Source organism: Coregonus clupeaformis, chromosome 28 (genome assembly GCF_020615455.1).
Source record: "Coregonus clupeaformis isolate EN_2021a chromosome 28, ASM2061545v1, whole genome shotgun sequence".
NCBI lineage: Eukaryota > Metazoa > Chordata > Actinopteri > Salmoniformes > Salmonidae > Coregonus > Coregonus clupeaformis.
In genome coordinates, this window is record NC_059219.1 from 372153 (window position 1) to 388228 (window position 16076).

General features: G+C 41.6%; 1 protein-coding gene across 1 annotated transcript in view; it reads left to right on the plus strand.

Moving 5' to 3' along the window:
* LOC123482118 (sodium-driven chloride bicarbonate exchanger-like) overlaps positions 1-11522 on the plus strand; it is an 80249-nt gene extending 68727 nt beyond the window's left edge. The window contains exons 22-27 of the mRNA XM_045208453.1: positions 6905-6973; positions 7290-7463; positions 7640-7771; positions 7858-7940; positions 8775-8882; positions 9711-11522. Coding sequence (XP_045064388.1) covers positions 6905-6973; positions 7290-7463; positions 7640-7771; positions 7858-7940; positions 8775-8882; positions 9711-9792 — 648 coding nt within the window. The 3' untranslated portion in view covers positions 9793-11522. The remainder of the gene's footprint in view (positions 1-6904; positions 6974-7289; positions 7464-7639; positions 7772-7857; positions 7941-8774; positions 8883-9710) is intronic.
* The last annotated feature ends 4554 nt before the right edge of the window (positions 11523-16076 follow it).

Genomic DNA, 16076 nt, shown 5'->3' on the forward strand with positions numbered 1-16076 from the left:
TAAAGAAGTAGTTACAGGTCTGTGAGAGCCAGAAATCTTGCGTGTTAGTAGGTGACCAAATACTTATTTTCCACCATAATTTGCAAATAAATTTATTAAAAATCCTACAATATGATTTTCTGGATATTTTTTTCTCAATTTGTCTGTCATAGTTGACGTGTACCTATGATGAAAATTACAGGCCTCTCTCATCTTTTTAAGTGGGAGAACTTGCACAATTGGTGGCTGACTAAATACTTTTTTCCCCCACTGTGTATATATATATATATATGTATTACCAGTCAAAAGTTTGGACACACCTACTCATTCAAGGGTTTTTCTTTATTTTTACTATTTTCTACATTGTAGAATAATAGTGAAGACATCAAAACTATGAAATAACACATATGGAATCATGTAGTAACCAAAACGGTGTTAAACAAATCAAAATATATTTTTGATTATTCAAAGTAGCCACCCTTTGCCTTGATGACAGCTTTGCACACTCTTGGCATTCTCTCAACCAGCTTCATGAGGAATGCTTTTCCAACAGTCTTGAAGGAGTTCCCACATGCTGAGCACTTGTTGGCTGCTTTTCCTTCACTCTTCGGTCCAACTCATCCCAAACCATCTCAATTGGGTTGAGATCAGGTGATTGTGGAGGCCAGGTAATCTGATGCAGCACTCTCCTTCTTGGTCAAATAGCCCTTACACAGCCTGGAGGTGTGTTTTGGGTCATTGTCCTGTTGAAAAACAAATGATAGTCCCACTAAGTGGAAATCAGATTGGATGGCGTATTGCTGCAGAATGCTGTGGTAGCCATGGTGGTTGTGTGCCTTGAATTCTAAATAAATCACTGACAATGGCACAAGCAAAGCACCATCACACCTCCTCCTCCATGCTTCACGGTGGGAACCACACACACAGATCATCCGTTCAACTACTCTGCGTCTCACAAAGACACGGCGGTTGGAACCAAAAATCTCAAATTTGGACTCATCAGACCAATGGACAGATTTCCACCGGTCTAATGTCCATTGCTCGTGTTTCTTGGCCCAAGCAAGTCTCTTCTTCTTCTTAGTGTTCTTTAGTAGTAGTGGTTTCTTTGTAGCAATTCGACCATGAATGCCTGATTCACGCAGTCTCCTCTGAACAGTTGATGTTGAGATGTGTCTGTTACTTGAACTCTGTGCAATCTGAGGTGCAGTTAACTCTAGAAGAAACGTTCAAAATTCTTGACATTTTCCGTATTGACTGACCTTCATGTCTTAAAGTAATGATGGACTGTCATTTCTCTTTGCTTATTTGAGCTGTTCTTGCCATAATATGGACTTGGTCTTTTACCAAATAGGGCTATCTTCTGTATACCACCCCTACCTTGTCACAACACAACTGATTGGCTCAAACGCATTAAGAAGGAAAGAAATTCCACAAATAAACTTTTAACAAGGCACACGTGTTAATTGAAATGCATTCCGGGTGACTACCTCATGAAGCTGGTTGAGAGAATGCCAAGAGCGTGCTAAGCTGTCATCAAGGCAAAGGGTGGCTACTTTGAAGAATCTCAAATATAAAATATATTTAGATTTTTTTAACACTTTTTTCACTACTACATGATTCCATATGTGGTATTTCATAGTTTTGATTTCTTCACTATTATTCTACAATGTAGAAAATAGTAAAAATAAAGAAAAACCCTTGAATGAGTAGGTGTGTCCAAACATTTGACTGGTACTGTACATAACATGTACAGTGAGGGGAAAACGTATTTGATCCCCTGCTGATTTTGTACGTTTGCCCATTCACAAAGAAATGATCAGTCTATAATATTTATGGTAGGTTTATTTGAACAGTGAGAGACAGAATAACAACAAAAAAATCCAGAAAAACGCATGTAAAAAATGTTATAAATTGATTTGCATTTTAATGAGGGAAATAAGTATTTGACCCCCTCTCAATCAGAAAGATTTCTGGCTCCCAGGTGTCTTTTATACAGGTAACGAGCTGAGATTAGGAGCACACTCTTAAAGGGAGTGCTCCTAATCTCAGTTTGTTAACTGTATAAAAGACACCTGTCCACAGAAGCAATCAATCAATCAGATTCCAAACTCTCCACCATGGCCAAGACCAAAGAGCTCTCCAATGAGGTCAGGGACAAGATTGTAGACTTACACAAGGCTGGAATGGGCTACAAGACCATCGCCAAGCAGCTTGGTGAGAAGGTGACAACAGTTGGTGCGATTATTCGCAAATGAAAGAAACAAAAGAACTGTCAATCTCCCTCGGCCTGGGGCTCCATGCAAGATCTCATCTCGTGGAGTTGCAATGATCATGAGAACGGTGAGGAATCAGCCCAGAACTACACAGGAGGATCTTGTCAATGATCTCAAGGCAGCTGGGACCATAGTCACCAAGAAAACAATTGGTAACACACTATGCCGTGAAGGACTGAAATCCTGCAGCGCCCGCAAGGTCCCCCTGCTCAAGAAAGCACATATACATGCCCGTCTGAAGTTTGCCAATGAACATCTGAATGATTCAGAGGAGAACTGGGTGAAAGTGTTGTGGTCAGATGAGACCAAAATCGAGCTCTTTGGCATCAACTCAACTCGCCATGTTTGGAGGAGGAGGAATGCTGCCTATGACCCCAAGAACACCATCCCCACCGTCAAACATGGAGGTGGAAACATTATGCTTTGGGGGTGTTTTTCTGCTAAGGGTACAGGACAACTTCACCGCATCAAAGGGACGATGGACGGGGCCATGTACCGTCAAATCTTGGGTGAGAACCTCCTTCCCTCAGCCAGGGCATTGAAAATGGGTTGTGGATGGGTATTCCAGCATGACAATGACCCAAAACACATGGCCAAGGCAACAAAGGAGTGGCTCAAGAAGAAGCACATTAAGGTCCTGGAGTGGCCTAGCCAGTCTCCAGACCTTAATCCCATAGAAAATCTGTGGAGGGAGCTGAAGGTTCGAGACCTTAATGAATTGGAGAAGATCTGCAAAGAGGAGTGGGACAAAATCCCTCCTGAGATGTGTGTAAACCTGGTGGCCAACTACAAGAAACGTCTGACCTCTGTGATTGCCAACAAGGGTTTTGCCACCAAGTACTAAGTCATGTTTTGCAGAGGGGTCAAATACTTATTTCCCTCATTTAAAATGCAAATCAATTTATAAAATTTTTGACATGCGTTTTTCTGGATTTATTTTATTTTATTCTGTCTCTCACTGTTCAAATAAACCTACCATTAAAATTATAGACTGATCATTTCTTTGTCAGTGGGCAAACGTTTTTCCCTCACCGTGTGTATGTGTACAGTGAGGAGAACAAGTATTTGATACACTGCCAATTTTGCAGGTTTTCTTACTTCCAAAGCATGTAGAGGTCTGTAATTTGTATCATAGGTACACTTCAACTGTGAGAGACGGAATCTAAAACTAAAATCCAGAAAATCACATTGTATGATTTTTAAGTAATTAATTTGCATTTTATTGCAGGACATAAGTATTTGATCACCTACCAACCAGTAAGAATTCCGGCTCTCACAGACCTGTTAGTTTTTCTTTAAGAAGCCCTCCTGTTCTCCACTCATTACCTGTATTAACTGCACCTGTTTGAACTCGTTACCTGTATAAAAGACACCTGTCCACACACTCAATCAAACAGACTCCAACCTCTCCACAATGGTGAAGTCCAGAGAGCTGTGTAAGGACATCAAGGATAAAATTGTAGACCTGCACAAGGCTGGGATGGGCTACAGGACAATAGGCAAGCAGCTTGGTGAGAAGGCAACAACTGTTGGCGCAATTATTAGAAAATGGAAGAAGTTCAAGATGACGGTCAATCACCCTCGGTCTGGGGCTCCATGCAAGATCTCACCTCGTGGGGCATCAATGATCATGAGGAAGGTGAGGGATCAGCCCAGAACTACACGGCAGGACCTGGTCAATGACCTGAAGAGAGCTGGGACCACAGTCTCAAAGAAAACCATTAGTAACACACTGCGCCGTCATGGATTAAAATCCTGCAGCGCACGCAATGTCCCCCTGCTCAAGCCAGCGCATGTCCAGGCCCGTCTGAAGTTTGCCAATGACCATCTGGATGATCCGGAGGAGGAATGGGAGAAGGTCATGTGGTCTGATGAGACAAAAATAGAGCTTTTTGGTCTAAACTCCACTCACCGTGTTTGGAGGAAAAAGAAGGATGAGTACAACCCCAAGAACACCATCCCAACCGTGAAGCATGGAGGTGGAAACATCATTCTTTGGGGATGCTTTTCTGCAAAGGGGACAGGACGACTGCACCGTATTGAGGGGAGGATAGATGGGGCCATGTATTGCGAGATCTTGGCCAACAACCTCCTTCCCTCAGTAAGAGCATTGAAGATGGGTCGTGGCTGGGTCTTTCAGCATGACAACAACCCGAAACACACAGCCAGGGCAACTAAGGAGTGGCTCCGTAAGAAGCATCTCAAGGTCCTGGAGTGGCCTAGCCAGTCTCCAGACCTGAACCCATTAGAAAATCTTTGGAGGGAGCTGAAAGTCTGTATTGCCCAGCGACAGCCCCGAAACCTGAAGGATCTGGAGAAGGTCTGTATGGAGGAGTGGGCCAAAATCCCTGCTGCAGTGTGTGCAAACCTGGTCAAGACCTACAGGAAACGTATGATCTCTGTAATTGCAAACAAAGGTTTCTGTACCAAATATTAAGTTCTGCTTTTCTGATGTATCAAATACTTATGTCATGCAATAAAATGCAAATTAATTACTTAAAAATCATACAATGTGATTTTCTGGATTTTTTTGTTTTAGATTCCATCTCTCACAGTTGAAGTGTACCTATGATAAACATTAGACCTCTACATGTTTTGTAAGTAGGAAAACCTGCAAAATCGGCAGTGTATCAAATACTTGTTCTCCCCACTGTATATATATATATCGTTTTGTTTTTTTACTAGTATATTGTGTATCCCTCAGTTTTGTCATTGGTGTTACCGCCTTGAAAATCACTGATTTTATTAAGATATACAGTTGAAGTATGAAAAAAAAAAAAAAATAATTAATGCACTCACTAACTGTAAGTCGCTCTGGATAAGAGCGTCTGCTAAATGACTAAAATGTAGATGTAAGTCGGAAGTTTACATACACCTTAGCCAAATACATTTAAACTCAGTTTCTCACAATTCCTGACATTTAATCCTAGTAAAAATTCCCTGTCTTAGGTCAGTTAGGATCACCACTTTATTTTAAGAATGTGAAATGTCAGAATAATAGTAGAGAGAATGATTTATTTCAGCTTTTATTTCTTTCATCACATTCTCAGTGGGTCAAAAGTTTACATACACTCAATTAGTATTTGGTAGCATTGCCTTTAAATTGTTTAACTTGGGTCAAACGTTTCGGGTAGCCTTCCACAAGCTTCCCACAATAAGTTGGGTGAATTTTGGCCCATTCCTCCAGACAGAGCTGGTGTAACTGAGTCAGGTTTGTAGGCCTCCTTGCTCGCACACGCCTTTTCAGTTCTGCCCACAAATCTTCTATAGGATTGAGGTCAGGGCTTTGTGATGGCCACTCCAATACCTTGACTTTGTTGTCCTTAAGCCATTTTGCCACAACTTTGGAAGTATGCTTGGGGTCATTGTCCATTTGGAAGACCCATTTGCGACCAAGCTTTAACTTCCTGACTGATGTCTTGAGATGTTGCTTCAATATATCCACATAATTTTCCTTCCTCATGATGCCGTCTATTTTGTGAAGTACACCAGTCCCTCCTGCAGCAAAGCACCCCCACAGCATGATGCTGCCACCCCCGTGCTTCACGGTTGGGATGTTGTTCTTCGGCTTGCAAGCATCCACCTTTTTCCTCCAAACATAACGATGGTCATTATGGCCAAACAGTTCTACAGTTCTATTTTCGGTATGACGGCTGCGTGGTCCCATGGTGTTTATACTTGCGTACTATTGTTTGTACAGATGAACGTGGTACCTTCAGGCGTTTGGAAATTGCTCCCAAGGATGAACCAGACTTGTGGAGGTCCAAACATTTTTTTGGAGGTCTTGGCTGATTTCTTTTGATTTTCCCATGATGTCAAGCAAAGAGGCACTGAGTTTGAAGGTAGGCCTTGAAATACATCCACAGGTACACCTCCAATTGACTCAAATTATTTCAATTAGCCTATCAGAAGTTTCTAAAGCAATGACATCATTTTCTGGAATTTTCCAAGCTGTTTTAAGGCAGTCAACGTAGTGTATGTAAACTTCTGACCCACTGGAATTGTGATACAGTGAACTATAAGTGAAATAATCTGTCTGTAAACAATTGTTGGAAAAATGACTTGTGTCATGCACAAAGTAGATGTCCTAACCGACTTGCCAAAACTATAGTTTGTTAACATGAAATTTGTGGAGTGGTTGAAAAACAAGTTTTAATGACTCCAACCGATGTGTATGTAAACTTCCGACTTCAACTGTACAAGGACATTGACCATTCCCTCTAGTGGCAAACTGCTATCAGGGGAGTGGTCTATATTCAAGAAAATTATTAGCCAATCGCACACACCCTTTTAGTATTATTGGTGTTACTACTCCAACTGGTGTCACAATGTTATCATAACGGTAAAAAATATTTAAAGTCATTAGTTTATTTAGAATTATTTCCAAAATGCCATGCCCAAATGCCACCTTAATTCAAGAACAATCCATAGGCAACATCCTTTCACTGTTTTGGAACATCATTTCCTTTCGATACCAGAAAGTGATGAGGAAAGGGAAGTATTATTTAGCACACTAGTGGTTTGTGGGTAAAGAAATGAGAAAAAGGCGAAGACTATGATTAAAAAGTAGCTTCTGTCCCCTGTTGTCTTTCTAGTTCATGCCTATGCCAGTCCTAAAAAGTAACTTATGTCCCCATGTGTTGTCTTTCTAGTTCATCCCTATGCCAGTCCTCTACGGGGTGTTTCTCTACATGGGTGTGTCCTCACTCAAAGGCATCCAGGTCAGTCTGTGTGGTGTTATGTCATGTGATCAGTGAGGTAGGTTTGCACTGCAGTGTCGTCGTCGTCGTCGTCCCCCCCCCCCCCACTCTCTCAACGGTACATCTGAACCACAGGAGGTTGGTGGTACCTTAATTGAGGAGAACGGGCTAGTGGTAATGGCTGGAGCAGAATTAGTGGAATGGTATCGAACACATGGTTTCCAGGTGTTTGATGCCATTCCATTCACTCAGTTCCAGACATTATTATGAGCCGTCCTCCCCTCAGCAGCCTCCTGTGGTCTGAACATGGTTGTGTTGTGGTTGTCCTCTCCTGTAGTTCTTTGACCGTATCAAGCTGTTCTGCATGCCAGCCAAGCACCAGCCGGACCTGATCTACCTGCGCTACGTTCCCCTGTGGAAGGTCCATGTGTTCACCCTGGTGCAGCTCACATGCCTGGTACTGCTGTGGGTCATCAAGGCGTCCGCAGCCGCCGTCGTCTTCCCCATGATGGTAAGAATACGAATATGCTGTTAGTAGGGTGCTTTCTTAGCAAAAAACAGAAGTAGAAACTGAAGACTGAGAGAATATGTCAAGCAAAAAGACGGCGCAGAACTAGATTGTCAGGATGACGCCATTTTAACGAAGAGTTAAAAGTACAACTCACTGATTTATTTTGGTCTCTCTAGGTGTTGGCCCTGGTGTTTATACGGAAGCTGCTGGACTTCTGTTTCACCAACAGGGAGCTGAGCTGGCTGGACGACCTGATGCCTGAGAGCAAGAAGAAGAAGGAGGACGACAAGAAGAAGAAAGCCAAGGAGGTGTGTCCGACTGTTCTTACAGACTAACGCAGAGAGCTGCCAACGACGGTCCCACTGACACTTTCCCTCTGTTTCCATGGTTACAGGAGGCCCAGCGCATGCTGGATGTGGAAGAGGGCATAGCACACCCCTACGACGGGCCGGGTGTCCTCAAGACCCTCAAAGTCAGGTTAGTGGTTGGGGACAATTTTTGATGCAGTATATCAATGTCCTTTATACTTGGAGAAAGTCACAGCCCATTAACCACAGCCCATCAGTGCTGTTCCTCACTGGTTCTGTAATGCATTGTGAAGCACTTTGGAGAACTATGGAGTAGTATATTCATGTAACAGTTACAAGGGAAAAGTAACCCCTTTTGAAGCCCTGACCCGTCTCTTCCAAAGCAGGTGTGACAGCAGTGTTGAGTTCAACATGCCACACGACGCAGAGGAGAGAGCAGGGGTTGGTCTCTCAGTCAGTCTCAGGCCTGCTCTAGTCTCACCATGCACCCCTCATGCAGCCACTTTCCCACCTTGTTGATTTAACTGCCCATAACCTCCTCGGACCGGTTTCATTCCACACCACTGTTTCCTCCCCTCTGAAGAGCCTATGGGAGTGGACAGCCTTGTGCAATGAAATACAGCCTTCGTGTTTGATTTGTGTTGTTTAACATGTCCTTCATCATCACAGAGTGGATGCATGACCCCCCTGACCCTCAATTCCATAACAACCACAAAGACAACCACCAGAAAAACAACCAATCACAGACTGTCCTTGCAGTCAAGCGACTATTATACTAAGTTGCTAATTTCCCTTAGTATTGCAGTTTATAAAGGTTATGATAGATCGTTTTTTTAAGGGTCCTCTGTAATACTGTGTTGACTGCAGCCAAGAAAAGAAAATTCATGAGTTTATGTTTCAGAAATGAGACCCACATTGGGGGTGTGTGTGTAGTGTGTCCTTGGAAATGTGTGTTTGTGTACGCCAGCTTGAGGGTGTTGTGGTGTGTGTGTTTCCCCTGCAGTTTGGACCCCTCTATGGTAAACATTTCTGATGAAATGGACAAAACCGCCAATTGGAAATCTGTCTCCATGAACTCTGACAGTGCCAAAGCTCTGAAACATAGTGCCAGGTAGCTATAACTCCTCCTCAGTATGGTTCAGGTGTTCATCCTTCCTCTTCCTCGCTGGCTGCTGGGGCCAAACCCAGAAACATGCTCCCATCCCTCTCAGAAAATCACACCATCTGATAATCATTTGACAAAATATTTAAACCAAAAAATAAATACTTTTCAATTTAAATATTTTTGAAAATGCATTCTGAAACTATTTTACATTAATTTCATGCATGTCAATATGTCTCAATCACATGTTTTTAAGTGTGGAGGAATATTGATGAAACCTTGTATAAGGCTATTATTGCTTACTCTCAAGATTGGCGAGGGCCAGAGAAGGGAGCAAGTGTTCCCTTTTGGAATCCAGCCTCATGCTTCTATGCCTCCACCCTATTTTCCTATACAGTCCAGAAGTTGAACCCATACCTTTTCAATGACTGGAGAGCGTGAAGGCTAATTATAACCACTCCCACCCACAATAGACATGCTATGAAGCACCAACTCGCAAATCAATAGTACTGTATGTATGGCAAATGTCTTAGAACTGGCAATATTTTCAAAGAAACCAAAGATAAGAGCATTTGGGTCCACCTGCGGTACGTTCAGTCTTGCAATGTTGCATTTAAACAGTTTGCAACATTGCACGTTGTGTGGCAAAGGGGTGGTGAGTGGGTTCATACTTACTGTATTGGGTTGTCATTTGTTGAATGGGTTTGGAGGATTTAACTTACTGAAATTCAAGTTTAATTCATTAATTGTGAATAGATATCTTTAGATATAATTGCCATTTTTCAATGAATGAACTGAATTTCGGTGGTGATGATGATTGAGTTGTTCTGTTCCCAGCCAGGCGAAGGTGTCCTGTGTGAAGATAAACTTGGAGAACGACCAGGGGGAGAAGTATGGGGATGCTGAGACCTCCTTATGAACGAGGGACGGGAGGAGCAGGGAGAGTGCCACGTCTGCCCCTAGCCTACCAGATGGCGTTGTCCTCCTGTCCTCCCACACAACAGGGGGCAGTGTCCTTAATGGGCCTGCCCGCTGCCCTAACAGCTGCTACCAAACCAACGCCAAGGGGGCAGACAAAGACACAAGCAGTTCTAGTTAGCCATGTTTCTTTAGTTCTTATTGTGAAATTAGTCAGAGGGAAATTTGTCTTTTAATTTTATCATCGTTTTAAGGTGAAAAAACATTGACTTTATATTCAGGTGTGCCTTTTTAAGGAACAACTGGGTCTTCTTGGAATGACTTTCATCAGGCTTTTTACCAACATGTCCATAGTCTGTCTCTGTGATATGTTGTACAGTCTGTCCTCGTAACACTTCCTTCGAGTGCAATGCATTACGAATGCATATAGTGGCCTCTATCGCCCTTAGTGCATTATATTATAAGAGTTGCTGTAAGCATTTAAAACCTGTCCCCAGGTGGTTCATAGGAAGCGGTAGGCCTAACAGCAGTCCATGCACCCAGGGTGGCTTGAGCACAACGACTGCACTCTATCTGGCTCACTCTGAACAATAGACAGTTTGTTTTTAAATTACATTATGTTTGAGAAAGCAGGTGATGCTCAACAAAAGGTCCAAACACATTTGAGCACATATTATATTTAATTTATCTGTTGTGTGTGTGTGTGTGTGTGTGTGTGTGTGTGCGCGCGCATGGGTGTGTACAGTAAAGTGTAAGAAACTGAAGAGCAGCTTAAGATGGCTTTTCACAATATCAGAGTCATGAAACCGTGATGTGTACTATGTGCTGTTGATTCAGATTATCAGTCATAGTAGGTTCAAAGGCTAAAGATGTTGTGTCAAAGTGAACATGACAGACCATAGCATAGCCCATAGTTTGCAGAATATTTCTTGAATTAATTGCCAAACATCTCTTACTAACCTTAAACAATCCCAAATTGGAAACAAACTATAATAAGATGAAGTTTCAAAAACAAAATGTTTTCACATTTCTCGATTGAGCGGTCTTGTTCTTTTGGAGTAATGGCGAGGGTGTTGCCTGCAGTGTCCATACATACATAATGGTGGACTTGAAAGGAAGAAAATATGTATAGAGTAAGTTTATAAAACTGATGCCTTCTTCAGGGCAGGTTTAAAGCTGTTCAATAATGTTATTGTACATGGCTGTGGTAGCCTGGGTTTAATCTAGTGTAGTGCACCTGCACCAAGGAAGTCTTACCAGAGCTGTAGCTACACTTGGTTATGATGACGAGGGGAAACCCACTTTTATCCTGTTAAAAGGTTTACATCCAATGGAATATTTTCTGTTATGGGGTATATATTTTATATTGTTTTTTTTAATCATTTTTATCTATATCATTACAATATGTAATGCATTTAATTTATTTTGAATTGGTCAACGTTGCAGAGTTTGGAAGGGGGCAGGAGGAGACAGCAGGGTCGTTGTTTGTTGCTGGCCGGTAATTCATGTTCTTTATTTCCTGTCTTTATATCTGTGCACTTTAGAAACGCCTGCCGCACCACAATGGGGGGAGGGGGGGGGGAGGCTATATGTACCTTTTTATATAAATGTATCTATTTAGATCAGTCTCAGGAACTAATGGGCTCAATGCGGCCCTTGTCTCTCTCTCTGTGTCTCTGTCTCTCTCTGTTACTCTCCCTCTTTCTGTATCGCCCTCTCTCTCTCCCACTCACTTTCTCTCCCTTGCTCTCTCTCACTCACTCTCTCTTTCGCTCTCTCGCTCTCTCTTTAGCGCTCTCACTCACTGACTCCCTCATTGTCAATCTACTAGTGTTGCTAGAAGATGTTGCTGTGTTTCTCTCTGCCCCTCCCTTTCTTTCAGCTGTAAACCCTTGTCTCCTATTTGACACTGGACAACACTGTGATTGGTGGGTTTCTCTACGCTCTTCTTCTATTGGCTATTGTTCTGTTGTAGACTGATTTTTGTAAAAAAATATATCATCTTAAATAATCTTTGTCCTGTGGATTTAGTGCTAATGAACAGCAATGCTTTTAGTTGATAATCCAATGTGTATACTATTACTGGTCCTACTGGGAAAGGCATCAATCTGCTGTTCATGGCTCTGGGATTGAGTTTAATTCATGAGTTTGAATTATGTGAAATTACATTGAATTAGTTTTACTTAAATCTATAGTGTTATACAAATATCCACGCAATGCCCCTCACTTGAATAGATGTTACACACCAGGTTATGAAACATTGGGTGTAAGTCGTACGGGGTGCAATAATTTGTTTTGACTTCAATAAAGAGAGGAGACTCCTCAATTTCAATAATTGTGATGACTGACAGTTTCCATCTAAACACCTTGATGACACGAAAAAGTAATTTCAAGAAAAGGTGCACCAGTTCTCATCATTAGTATCCTATGATACAGTTTAGAAATGAACAGCTTTAACAGCTGTTCTTTTGCCCTCTGGGTAATAATGTGCCCCATACGTATGAATGTTTTGAAATTGACGTACGTACTTGTTCTTTCTGACTTTGCGCTGGCTTGGTGTGCATGATCTCTTGATAGTTGAGTACTTAAGCAGGCTGGGACTAGGAAACATAGCCTACTGGGGAGCTTGTTAAGAGCTGTCCAAGGTGCCTTTTCTCAGTATCTTCCCTACGCTGTACAACAATAGAAAACAGAATAAACTGTGCTATAGTACTGTTATGTGGAACTCAGAAACCAGTGACGACCACTGAGGACAGGCGATCTTTCAGCACCATGTGACTAAACATTTCAGTCCCCTATCAAGTGGATCTGATTGGCCTCATTTTGACATTTGGTTTGATATCAGTGAAGTTTTAAATGATTTGTTCTTAAACTGTACAATGAATGGTATCTGTCGCTCTGGATAAGAGCGTCTGCTAAATGACTAAAATGTAAATGTAAATGTATCTGTAGGTTGGGAGGGGGAACCGGGGGATAACGCAAATTCACTTTTTTTTTTTTTATGGAAATGAAGTTGTTAAAGGAAAGCAATAAAGGTTACTACATTGTAGCAGTATTTGTTGGTCTCAATCATTGACAAGTTGTTGTAGCTGCATTGCTTGGTGATAAACTGAAGTGTGATCTACACTAAAATGCCAACCAAACAAAGCTCACGTTGCAGACTGAAAGTCACCATTTTGATTTAAAGGGGCAATCTGCCATTGCCTCATCCATTTTCAGACTTTTTAAAATGAATATATCCAGTGAGTCTTGAAGAATAACTTATAAATGCCTCATGCGCTTAGTTCAACGGTCATACCCCATCAGAAACCAAAAGCTTGTTTTAGTCCTTTGTTTGTAAACAATATAAATGTAAACTGTTATAGCCTCAAAACATGATTAAAACTATAATTTTGATATCATGGATGGTCAGTCATTTTGAGTGGTTGAATTTCTCCAGCCCCATCCCTCATTGGCAGGGTGTCTGCTTTGAACAATAACAAACTGCAGATTGCCACTTTTTAAAATGCTGCAGTAGTCTGATTCCCTCTATTCTAGTGGCTACATCTGGTTCCCCTTATTAATACCAAATAGGCTTCTCTGCACAGATTCAGATTTAAGTGTTCAGATGACAGTTTGGTTTGTGCTTCTTCTATGGAAATTGTGTGCACAATGATTTGAATGCTCATTTACTATTCAAAGTGAGTGTTTGTGGTACACCTTTTGGTGTTGATGGTAAGAAACCCCTTAAAATAAAGCCCAATCACCACCATGTTATACTATAATATACTTCAACCTGGTAGACTAGGGGCACAAAAACGACACAGTTGTGCCATGCATGATGAAGACAATGTTGTACAAGCATTTAAAACGGGTGGGGTCAACTGTTTCATTTTGTAATTTAAAACCGTTTGAAACTGAATTTCAACATCAGAGTGCATGGCAACAAGCTATGAAATGGAATTGAGTGTGTCATAGTGCAGGTGCTATGACCATTTTACTTAACAAAACCTTCCCTTTCTGTCACCTGTCACCTTTCACCCACACACATCCCAGTATTCCAGGCCTCTGTCTGCTTCCAATGCAAAGAGTTGTCAAATGTCAAGAGTTTGACTGTGAAATGTGTCAATGTGTTTTCAAGGAGGAAAAGCAAGACAGTTTGACTAGTGAGTAAACTGAGGGAAGGTGAAGAGTGTTCCTGCCTGAAGGTAAGAGGATACTTACTTTGTCTTTATGCTTCTACAAATGTAGCATTCCAATGTTAACTCTTTTTTTTTTTGAGAACTAGTGGATAATCTGTAATCATACTTAAATAAAAAAACAATTAAGAAATATAATACATGAAAAGTAATGAACAAGAGCTCAGAATTAAGTTTTTTATTTATCACCTGTACCAGTACTGTTTCTGAACAAATGCATTTCTGAAGAGATACCTAAATCGATATAAACCAGCAATCAGCAGTTGAAACAATAACAAGATCAGATCCCCGCCCCTGTTTCATTAAAAGACTGAGGGATGGGGCTGGAGAAATGTAACCACTCAAATTCATAGACAGAGCTATGGATGCACCATGCATGATATCAATATTATAGTTTTAACCATGTTTTATAGCACATACACTTAGGTTGGAGTCATTAAAACTCATTTTTCAACCACTCCACAAGTTTCTTGTTAACAAACTATAGTTTTGGCAAGTCGATTAGGACATCTACTTTGCATGACACAAGTAATTTTTCCAACAATTGTTTACAGACAGATTATTTCACTTATAATTCACTGTATCACTATTTCAGTGGGTCAGAAGTTTACATACACTAAGTTGACTGCCTTTAAACAGCTTTGACCTGTTTTTACTCTGTCATTAGAGATGCTGTAAAGGTAGAGGGGAAGAGAAACTGGGTGCATCTCAATAAATACATCTCATCTCCTTTGAAAAACTGACAACATGGTGGAAGTGAATTCATCCACCATATACAGTAGCTATCCTGTCCTTTCAGATTACTGCACCCACCGTATAGCTTTCACCTATCTTGTCCTTTCAGATTACTGTATCCACCGTAAAGCTCTCACCTATCCTGTCCTTTCAGATTACTGCATCCACTGTATAGCTTTCACCTATCTTGTCCTTTCAGATTACTGCATCCACTGTACAGCTTTCACCTATCCTGTCCTTTCAGATTACTGCATCCACCGTATAGCTTTCACCTATCCTGTCCTTTCAGATTACTGCATCCACCGTATAGCTTTCACCTATCCTGTCCTTTCAGATTACTGCATCCACCGTATAGCTTTCACCTATCCTGTCCTTTCAGAATTCTGCATCCACCGTATAGCTTTCACCTATCCTGTCCTTTCCGATTACTGCATCCACCGTATAGCTTTCACCTATCTTGTCCTTTCAGATTACTGCATCCACCGTACAGCTTTCACCTATCCTGTCCTTTCAGATTACTGCATCCACCGTATAGCTTTCACCTATCCTGTCCTTTCAGATTACTGCATCCACCGTATAGCTTTCACCTATCCTGTCCTTTCAGATTACTGCATCCACCGTATAGCTTTCACCTATCCTGTCCTTTCAGATTACTGCATCCACTGTATAGCTTTCACCTATCCTGTCCTTTCAGATCAGTGCAGATGAAGGAAAGGAGAATAGGAGAGGAAGCCATTTTAGACTGTTGAGATGAGCCTGTTGTGTTGAATGAAGAGAAAACAGACCGATCAGGCCTGTAGTACGCCCCGTCTGTCATCAACAGCACATAGTCACCTAAAATACAATTTCCTTTATTAGTTAAACAATATGAAACACAGACTCATAAGTATTTTGACACATTTGGGGCTTTTTGTTGATTAAATAATCTTATCCTGGAGCAGAATTGTTTTGATTGTATATGAAAATTGATGTTTCCGCTGTTTCTACCCCTCTTTAGCGTCCACAGCACTCTCTTTTCCTCATAGCTTTGGCAAAGAGTTCATCACTGCATTCCCGGAGAACATCGCCTTTTACCATCCCACTCAGCCTGACAACAGAGTTGTAATCACAGCCCTACATAGTGGCACCACGGTAACTGTTACCATGAAGGAACTGGGTTACACAGATACCAGGAACCTGAATGCAGGAGAGGAAGTTATGATTCAGACAGATATTAACATGAAGGAACTCAAGAGGTCAAAATTCTCCAACCAGACCCTGCATGTGACCAGCAACAACAACATCAGTGTCCTTGCCATCAGCCAAAGAGGCGAAAGCATCCAGACCATGGTAGTCCCACCGTTGGAGAGCTTGGGTACAGAGTACCATGTCC